The 10,860-nt window shown below is 37.6% G+C and overlaps 2 protein-coding genes across 3 annotated transcripts in view; one reads left to right on the top strand and one right to left on the bottom strand.

The window, feature by feature from the left end:
* Positions 1-887: 887 nt before the first annotated feature.
* Positions 888-10,065, bottom strand: si:ch211-11n16.2 (zinc finger FYVE domain-containing protein 1). Its single transcript, XM_043259138.1, is given in 12 exon segments — positions 888-1,481; positions 1,557-1,655; positions 2,708-2,897; positions 2,977-3,147; positions 3,229-3,346; positions 3,422-3,519; positions 4,202-4,310; positions 4,618-4,724; positions 5,994-6,211; positions 7,439-7,728; positions 7,730-7,941; positions 9,847-10,065. Coding segments are annotated over 12 exon segments (1,962 nt in total). The 5' UTR covers positions 9,964-10,065; the 3' UTR covers positions 888-1,248.
* dpf1 (D4, zinc and double PHD fingers family 1) overlaps positions 9,269-10,860 on the top strand; it is a 52,739-nt gene continuing 51,147 nt past the window's right edge. Inside the window, exon 1 of one of the 2 annotated variants that reach the window (XM_043259142.1) lies at positions 9,269-9,354. In XM_043259142.1, the coding sequence (XP_043115077.1) occupies positions 9,281-9,354 (74 nt within the window). In that variant the 5' untranslated portion in view covers positions 9,269-9,280. The remainder of the gene's footprint in view (positions 9,355-10,860) is intronic. The other variant, XM_043259143.1, reaches the window with a different exon arrangement.

Below are 10,860 nucleotides of genomic sequence, written 5' to 3'. Positions count from 1 at the left end.
TGCAGTCGTTGTTTCAGAAAGGAACAATGCTAATAAAAATAAAATACAATGAGATATGAACTGAAGAGAGAAACTGTATTGCTGGAATGTGACTTCTAAGTTTAACTTGTCTACGTCTGCTGCTTCGTTCCTGGCATAAAATAGAAAACTGTCCCTATAAAGGTAAAGGCTACAAATGTATTAGATATGTTAATATCTCCTGCTCTTGCTCTCTGTGTTTTAGTTATAGAGATTACATCTTTGGGAAACAATGAGACGTTGTTTAATTCGACAGATTATTTACAGAAATGCACTTTTAGAAGGCGTTTCGTTTCAGTGCCAGCACTATAATCAACAGCTAGAATCTATCAAAATTAGTATTTTCTGTTTTCTTCTTTTTAAGTTCTGTAGCAAATCTTAGAAACAATAAAACAGTTCTGGGTTGTTTATTCATCCCAAAGTCAAAAAAAAAAATTATATAATTATTCAAACGGTTAACCATGATTAAAAAAGTTTTTGTTTACAAAGTACATGTGTGTACTGTATATTTTATTTATATTTAAATATAAATTGTAATGTAAATTATATGAACAGAAATGTAAATATTTTAAAAATATATGCTGTATGTGTGCATTTATACACACATATATATATATATATATATATATATATATATATATATATATATATATATCAATCACACACACACAGATATATTATGCACATAAAAACATATTTTGGATGCGATATAAATATACACTAATGCTGGGCAATGATTATTCGCTTCAAAAATAAAAGTTTTATGTGTGTGTATTTATTATGTGTGTGTATATATATATATATATATATATATATATATATATATATATAGGAAAAATATTATATATATATATATATATAAACATTTTTTCATAAATATATGCATGCATGTGAGTGTATTTATTTAGAATAAATATACACAGCAAACACACATAAGTGCATTATGTACACAAAAAGGTTTTTGAAGCGATCAATCACAATTAATTGTTGCCCAGTACTAAACTGATTTTCATTATGCAACATACCATTTTTCCTTTTTGATTTTGAGATGAAATATAACCCAGATATCATCGCTCTCTAATGCTTTGAAGAGCCTGAGTGTTTGTCTATGCAACTGCAGTGGGTTTCATCCTCCTCCCAGCCCCGATTACACCGGCTGATGAAAACTGCCTACAACCTGCATCTGAGCACCAAACTGTATTGAAGCGGCACTAAAGAGGCGCAGCAAGGTCACAGGGAATCCCTGCTGTCAGCGCAGCCGTCACACACTCGCACGGGGTGGTCCCAGCCACGAGAGGGCACTGGCCTGGTCTTCATCGAGCAGTTCCCGCACACTCCCTGACCGCACGCCCGGCAGTGATGCTTGGACATGCTGGGGGTGAAAGGTTTAGTACAGCCGTGGCACCGAGTGATCTCATGGTCTGGGATCCAGTAGTCTGGTCTCGCCACTCCCTTTACGAAGCCTGAAAAGAGGATATGATGTTTAAAAAAAACTGATTGGCTCTGCGTAAGCTATATAACACTATGGTAACGCTCACATAGAGGGTAGTCCACTGCGGTGGAGACCATATCCAGAGTGGACTGGGCTACTTCTGTCACTCTGCGGGCGACGAGCGTCCGGGGCTCTGTAACGGCCACTAAAGAAGAGAGAGGGTCATGTCTCAGCTCAGCAAACCAGTAAACATCCCACACACAGACCATTAAAAACTCAACAACCCAGGAGAGTAGTGCTTACGTTTTTACAAGGCCAAATAATCTATCGATATTAGTAAGCACGTGCAGAATCGGTGAAAATATGTCGACAGTAGCACAATTTGTATGGAATTCCATAGAAATGTATACGTTAAGACTATCCGAAGAAAACTTCATCGTTTCATTAACCATTTTTGAATTGGTGTAGTTGACAGTTTTACAATTCAAAGGTTTTTTTTGTTAGTATTTTGGATCTAAATAACTAGACCGTTGAAGAACTGAAAAAGAAGTGTGAGAACCCCTTTTTACCCGTGCAAGCGTTTGAGAACCAGACATATAGTAACAAAAGTCAAAAAAAGCACATAAAAAGCAATAAATACTGCCAAAAAATATTGCAAAAAAAAAGTATAGTCATATTAATATGGATCTATATATTCTATATTTCGAGTTTATGACAAGCTAAAATAGAAAGAGATTCTATATCTAGTATTTTTTTAAAGTGTGATTGCTGCCAAATTGCATGGATAATAATAAATGCACCAAATCAGCATATTAAAAGAACTGAAAACTGAAATAATAGTGCTGAAAATTCAGCTTTGTCAGTTACATCTGAAAATATTGCCATTGGTGTCTGAACACAGATATATACATTTACATTCATATGATGTATTTTCTGTATATATTTTTATGTAGCTTATGGTATTTTTATAACGATAACGGATGTTTATGAAAAATGACAAGCATTATAAAATACAAAGAGAGTGATGCAGAGCCCAAAGTTATTTATAATTTAATGCTGTGTATCAAGCAGTAGATGATGTAAAAGCCATATACGAGATGAAAACGCACCTAGCGTACTGGGATTAATTAGCAGAAGGTTTCACGCTCTGTGTGAAAGCAACACTCGTTGACTGTTAGCCTCGTTTTTTTAGCATCGGTCTCAGTGCGAATCAGGCTTTACAGTGTTGTTTTTCTTTTTAAAGAACGATGCCCTCACCCTGTCCCGCGTGCTGGGGTCCTCCCTGCCGGTAGCAGGCATCGCACACTCGTACAGGAGTGCCTCCCCAGCCTCTCTCGGGCACTGGCATGCTGTGAGTGGAGCAGGCCTGACAGAAACCCTCCCCGCATGCCCTACAGTGGTGTTTCCTCTCCGCCTCCTCGAACGCTCTCTTACAACCATGACATTCCTGAACAGACAATCGTGGCATTTTTACATAATAAAACAATGCACTTGCTCAGCTCTTCCTACACGGCGTATCAACTCACAACGATTTCAGAGTTAGGTTTCCAGTAGGGTGGAGCGACCTGGTCCGTGAGCCAGGAAGTGACGGCTTTAGTGGGGCCTGAGCTGTACTCGGTCACTGACTGGATTATGTAATTCATTCCATCCAAAACCCGCTGAGCTGCATTCTGATGGTCTGTCTGGAAGGCATCGGTCTGCAAGCATACAAACGACATTAACCCCTGTGAGCATCGATGGAGTCGGCACACGGAGGGGAAGGCGGAAAAACAGCTCACCCCCTGCCAGACATGCTTGACCTCTGGCCGCACCACACTGCTCTCTGGATCCTGGTTGCCCATCCAGTACTGTCTGCTGCGGTAGATGATGCCACAGCTGGCACACTCTAAAACATAGCTGTAGAACGAGAGCGGGGTTTAGGGCATGGACGGAGACCAGCTTTAGAGGCTAATTTCAGACAACCTTACTTACCCTGACCACGCATATTTGGCAAGACCAAGCCATTGGTTATCTGTGGAGGCAGATGTTTTCGGTATGACGATCACTTCCCTTCCGCTCTCATAGCACCTCTGCATGGGTAAAAGAAATGATTTATCATCCCTTGGATCTATTCATAATCCTTCGAATTGAGAAATATAATCCATAGAGGACAGTTTTTGCAAACCGGTTAATCTAAAACCTCAATTAACAGGAAATATGTGGTAAATCTCATTAAATCTAAGCGCTAAGTCTTAACAATTTTAATTCAATTAAGTGAGAATTTTATTTATTATTTTTTTTTTACATGAACATTTTGGCATTTACTAAAGCATTATTAACATCGCAACTTGTGTTTGCTAACATTAGCTAATGCACTGTGACCTAACAATGAATGATTGTATTTTTATGAACTAAGATTAACAAAATAAATAAATACTGAATTAAATGTTTTGTTATACAAATACATTAACAAATGTTAACAAAAGACACCTTGTTGTAAAAAAATTAAAAAATGCCCAATTATATATATATATATATATATATATATATATATATATATATATATATATATATATATATATTACATTAAACAAAACAAAAACAAATCTAAAACAAAAACAAAAACAAGCAAGACAAAACATAAAAATAAAAACTAAACTAAACATAAAACCTCAAAAAAATAAATAAACTAAAAGAAATTGAACTAAAAAAAAACAAAAAAAAATAATTGAATTAAAAATACAAATAAAACTAAAATAAGTGTGTTCCTACCTTACAAATGAGAACTTTATTGTTGTATTGATGGGCATACTGGCATAACCCATCAGCCATGTGAGAGACGCCGTCTTTCTGGTGGTTCATGCCATTCTTACACCGAACACTAAAGCCGTGGAATTTTGGAGAGGTTAGTTATGATTCGCTAGTTCTTAAGTACTGCTCTATTAAGTCACGCACAAGATAAAACAATAACAAACAATCTAATTACATTCATGTGCAACTCATTTCCATATATTACATTTGCATGCTGAATAGAGATCCCTGTGATGTGATGAAATTAGAGTCTGATGTGTGACAAAGCAGCAATTTTCTTGATTTATTAATGCGTCAAAGACAGTACACCAGTGTTTTCAACAAAAAAAGAAAAAAACCAACATTCAATCTACGGTTCGAAGCGTGCGGGGACTTACTTGCAGCTGAGACAGACCGATGGGCAAGTGAAATATTCATCAGGAAAAAAGGAGCATATGCTGATTTTGTCATCTGAGATCTCACCACAGAACCTGTTGCTCAAGGCCTGAGAGAGAGAGCAGAGCAGTGAAGTCCAGTGAAGCTCATTTTCACAAGCATGCTCGGTGAACGAAGGTGAACGCAATCATGCATACACTGACCCCAAAGAGTAGTTTAGGACACTTGAGTCACTACTGTTCAAAAGATTGGTGAGATCTTTGAACAACCTTCACAAAGGCTGCATTTATTTGATTTCAAATTTGGTAAAAATTCTAATATTGTAAATATTACTACCATTTTAAAAGTTACCTTCTAGTTTAATACATTTTAAAAATAGAATTTATTCTCGTAATGGAAACGTTACATTTTTAGCAACCAGGCTTAAGTGTCACATGATCCCTCAAACATCCTTTTGATATGCTGATTTGGTGATTTTTATGAATAATTTTCATTAGTGATGTCAAATAGTCACATCCAAAATTAATGTTTTTGTTCACATAATTTATATTTATTTAGCATATATAAACACAAATCTACATGTATAAGAAAATATCTACATGTATATATTTATATAATAATAATAATAATAATAATAATAATAATATATAATAATAATAATAATAATAATATATATATATATATATATATATATATATATATATATATATATATATATACTATAATAATATATAATATTTAAAAATTTAACCACAACACCTTCTTCTTAACTATACACATGCATGTGTATTTATATACATAATATATAAAAACAGTATACTCAGATATGTTATGTAATCAAAAAAGCTTATTTTAGGTGCAATTAACGGTGATTAATCGCTTGACATCATTAGTCGACACGGTGATGACGTTTATCATATGAGTTATGTTCTGTCCGGCGCAAAATGAGCTTGTTGTGTGTATGAATTAGATTATAAAGGAAACGCGATGTAACATGGCATTATAATGGAAATTTGTGTATTAACATTAGAGCGTGTGGCATCATGTGCACCATCGCCGGTGGCAATAGACATACCACCGCGGTTGTCACGGCGACCGTCACAGCCCTAGTCAGATTAACCACTTTTTTGTTATTCCCTGCTCACCCTTTACTTTCAATGTAACGAAATAAGCTTCGTGAACATTCTGCTAAACTTCCTCTTTTATGATTATGACATTTACATTTTTTTTTTGTTTAGCTACTTCTTTAAATATGTACATTTGCTGTAACTGCATTAGACGCAATACATCAAACCAAATATGAAAGCTTTTGGTGTCTAATGTCTTTTTAGGGTCGCTTCACACACACACACACACACACACACAGAAAGCAACGTACCTGCAGTGCACTGAACACAATGGCAGGCTGGCGCGGGGCTCGCTGGGACGTGTTGTTCACCTGCTGATTGACTATCTGCAGTAACTGGGAGTAGTCCGTGGGGGGAGTGACGGTTTGGGTGCCCACGTACTGAACGGAGCTGAAGGCGTCTGTGCTCTGGCCCAAGTCATGGAAGCGCTTTTGCAGCAGTGTGTCTGCTTGCCCCGGGACAGAGCCATCTGGGTGAAAAAAACAAACCAAACCCACATTTCTCAAGCCTGACACACTTCATCGGAAGCCAATAATCAAATCGTTTCAAAATAAAAAGCGATGAAAGAAGTTTTATAGGGATTTAAAGATTTGGACGGGTTTTATACAACTCTTGTCGCATGCTGAAAACCTGGAGTTTCCCCAAGGGCATAATTATAACCGAGCAGTATTGTGATCTTTGTTACACTCCACACCTCTGAGTCACACCGTCTTGGGATTTTCCAGCAATCTGTGTTAGATAACTAGTTGATTAACCATTAAGTTACCTCCAGTGTTTAGATTTTTCTTTTTGTCAAATCATCAAAAGTAGAAAATGTATTTCTTTGAAAACGTGTCCTAATAAAAAGGACGCATTTTCAAAGAATGCAAGTGTTGGGTTGCTTTGTATTGCAAAGCAACCTGACACCCGAAGATGTAATATTGTGTTATATCTTATGTAATATCTTTATGTAAGATCTTCATCTTGGTTTCATATATATATATATATATATATATATATATATATATATATATATATATATACACACACACACACTCACACACACCTACATGCACACATACACATCCTCACACTTTGAACACATTAGAGTACAAAAATTATTAAAATATGTTACGACAAATTATTAAAATGTATTATGACATATTACTGATTTTATAAATCTTGTTTTTCTTCATGACATCAAATTCAAAACAAATTTTAATGAAAAAATGAAAAAACATGCTCATCTTGCATTTAGTCATATGCATCAAAATTTAATGCATTTTTGATTAAAATAACAGATAAAAACGAACATTACGGTCCATGTATTACTGATTCAAATGAAATCTCTCAAAAGATCTGTCTACAGAGAAACAATGAAACGAATTGAAATTCTCATCACTAAGCAGACAGAAATAAAAGCAGGAACAATGAAACAACCGAGTTTGAAATAGAGCCTTCAGTTTGACTGACAACTTGCGTTTTTCCTGCGGGATTCTCCTCTATTCTGAAATTCAGGACTTTTTCAAAGACCCCCATGGCTATGTGTTTAGGCCCCATGAGGGCGTGCAGACCCAAGTTTAAACAGCAATCCCTTTGCCCCCAGGCTAGTCGTACAACAGCCTTTGGCAACAAGATGTATCAGAAAAATGCTGTATTCATATTGATAAACACTGCAGGCCTTGTAAACAGTGAAAGTCTGCTCGCTCTGACTTACCCTGGCCTAGCAGCTGAGTGCGAAAAGTCTCCTGGAAGACGATAACAGCAGGTCCCAGGCTGGAGAGAGGCACGTCCAGCCCGCAGCGGCTCGACAGAGCGCGGAGCTCAGGTGTGAAGTGCTTCAGGTAAGCGGCCGACGCGCTCCCGAGGAACTGGAACATGTCGTTGTGCAGCCTCTCGGCCCGCGTGCGGTAGATGGCCACGTCCGATACGGCCAGGACCTTCAGCAGCAGGCGCATGCGGCGGTTCTGCTGACTGGCGGCCCCGAGCAGGCCCTCCGTGTCCAGCGATCAGGTTCAGGCGCGGCTCGTAGGCGACCCACACGCCCACCGTGCACGAGGACGGAGAAGGGGACGTGGCGAACACCTCCTCTCCGCTGAAGAGCACGTGATTGAGCGTGTGGGACTTGCCGTCGCCTGTGTTACCGAAGATAGAAAGCACTTTGACTCCTTGAGCAGCGCTGCAGCCCAACTTCTGCAAAAACTCTGCTTCGTTCTTCACCTGGAAGACAGAAAGAGTTTAAGAGACATCAGGTTTACAGCAATTGTTACTCTATCTATTTGTCTGTCTGTCTGTCTATATGTCTGTCTATCTATCTGTCTGTCTATCTATATATATGTCTGTCTATCTATCTATATATATGTCTGTCTTTTTGTCTGTCTATCTATCTATCTGTCTATATATGTCTGTCTGTCTATCTATCTATCTATCTGTCTGTCTATCTGTCTTTTTGTCTGTCTATCTATCTGTCTATATATGTCTGTCTGTCTATCTATCTGTCTGTCTATCTATCTATCTATCTATCTATCTATCTATCTATCTATCTATCTATCTATCTATCTATCTATCTATCTGTCTATATGGCAATTGTCTGTGTAGAGGAGTCTGATGGCCTGGGGGAAGAAGAGAATCATATGTCAGGCATACTTACAACAAAAATCCATTTTTATGACACAAAAGATGAGTTACTTTTAGCCCAAATACTAATTAGTTGCAATTTCACATTATTTACATTATGCCACTATCCTAGTTTGTGCCCATTTGTCACTAAGACTATTTTACTCATTTAAAACACAATAAAATCGCATACGCTTCCTTATCCTTTTATATATTTTAATATGTACAAGTCGATAAGCATGTTGTTTAAAGTTTTAAGTATTAAAAATGTTGTGTTACACTGAATGACAATGCAACATAATTTCAAACAATTTTTGACATTTTATTTTTAAAAAAACATATTCAAAACCCCAAAAGTAGACTCTTTAATTACATTTAATGTGTTTTCTATGGACATAAAATCACTTTTGTGAATTTATTTTGATGCAGACATCTTTGCCCCATGTATCTGTCTGTCAGTTGTTTATCTTTTTGCCATCCATCCATCCATCATCTGTTTTACCAAATCAATTCAGTCAATTTCAGTTTTCAATTCCATATTACCAAAGCACTACCGTATATGCAAATAAAATATAATATTACATGATTTATACAAACATAACCAATAAGAACAATATAACAAAATCCACACATCTGCGAGCAGTTCACAATGTTTAACAGAAAACCTCTAAGACGTACAGGCCCTACATACCTACAAACATACAACAAGGACGGTTCAGTTCTGTTTTAGATGCATGCAGAATTTTTATTCTAATCAATTCATCCTGCGTGCATTATTGGGTGTCTTCTGCTGTAATTTCACAATGAGTTTGCAAAATCTCTGTGTTAAGGCTTCCTCTTGGATGCCTGCCCCACCTAACTGTCTGTCTGTCTGTCTGTCTGTCACCGTTTGTAAGAATCTTAAAGAGACAGGTCACCTAAAATGACAATTATGTCATCATGAATGATGCATGAGTCACCCTGCCTTTTGTGCTCCGCCAAAGGAAGAAAGTCTCACGGGTTTGAAACAACAAAAGAGTAAGCGCGTAATGAAGTTTCATTTTTGGGTCTCTACACAAAGTGACACTGTCATTGTTGACTCTCAACGTTGGGTGTCTAGCTCATAGATAACTGCTACTACATCGGTATACCGTGCTAATACCAAAGTGCATCTGAATATCATGTTACTGCCATAACAGCAGTATAAACCGAGATAATTCAGCGTTGTTTTGACAGATGCATCATCTGCTGTAGCATGTGGACCATTAGCGTGACAAAAAACTAAACAAACCTTTGATATAATCAATATTGATCAATGGCTAAAGATGCCTAAATGCTGTCAAATTTGGCGCAATCGTGTTGACAGTTTAGGATTAGTTTATCCGTTTGTTATTTTAATTAAACATACAATAGTTGGCCATCGGCGTGCTCGGGAACGGACCTGTCAAAGCGTTTTAAAACAGCTAGGACCCTACATGTGCTGTTTACCTAATAGCTCGACGGCTAACGCAGAAGCTAACAATAACAAACCTGCAAGCTTTCGTTCTCGTCCACCAGGAGAAAACTCCGTCCGTTTTCCTTCTGCTCGTCCATTTTAACAGGCCCGAGAGAAATGTCTTCCATATCTTTCAGCAACATTTCAGACATCGCGGAAGCTTTGAAACCATCACAACTCCCAGGAAAGCTAGTTGGAACTACAACCGTCCCAGGACTGCTAGCCGCTACTACTGTTTACGCTAGTCGTTGTTCTAGCTGGACTCAAGAGGGCGCTGTTGCTACTTCGTTGTGTGCTGTCGTGAACCGTCGAGCTTTTTTACGCCCTCTAGCGGCTGTTATCGTCAACTGTCTCGTGGCGGCCTTTGTGTGCAGAATACAGAAGTTTGCACTGTAGTATCAGGTCGATAAAAAACGAGTCTCCACGAAAAGTCTCGTTATTGTATGATCAGGAAATCAAAGTTTTTTACATTTAGTGAAAATGCTGTTAAGAGAATAGCGCTGATGTTTAAATAGAGTTTTAGTATTCATTGCAGAGCGACGTGTTACATGAAAAAAGATTAACACGACTCTAAAATCCCCCCAAAATGCACCGATTCTGCAGCGATGCCTTATGAATCAACAGGACATTTTTTTTTTGTTCAGTCATTCCATAGAGCTCGCTAAGGTTCATTAAATATTTGTTAGCAGGGATCTATAAATATCACATGTCACAGAATGCCTTCAAAGTGGCGCCATTGCAGTTAACTGGACTGAAGAGCCCTTTGCAGGCATTTCATGTCTAATAGAGGTCAGCCTGGCTGATAATATTCACCATTTTTTAGTCGTACGCCTCTCTCATTGCATAAGCGGAACAAAAACACATAGCAGAATTATTAATGTTCCTTGCGCGAGGCACGTTTTAAGGCCAGGCTGGATTGAAGTGTTTAACAACAATTGATTTGATTAAAGTGTAAAAATACAGAAAAGTTTTAAGGGTCGCATTCAGAGGATGAAAACTATTATTAGCTCACAACAGAAGTCAATGGAGTTGCGTTAATGATATGCAGA

The sequence above is a fragment of the Puntigrus tetrazona genome, chromosome 15 (genome assembly GCF_018831695.1).
Source record: "Puntigrus tetrazona isolate hp1 chromosome 15, ASM1883169v1, whole genome shotgun sequence".
NCBI classification, from domain to species: domain Eukaryota; kingdom Metazoa; phylum Chordata; class Actinopteri; order Cypriniformes; family Cyprinidae; genus Puntigrus; species Puntigrus tetrazona.
The sequence above is the reverse complement of the archived record's forward strand: the minus strand, read 5'-3'. Positions and strand labels throughout refer to the sequence as shown.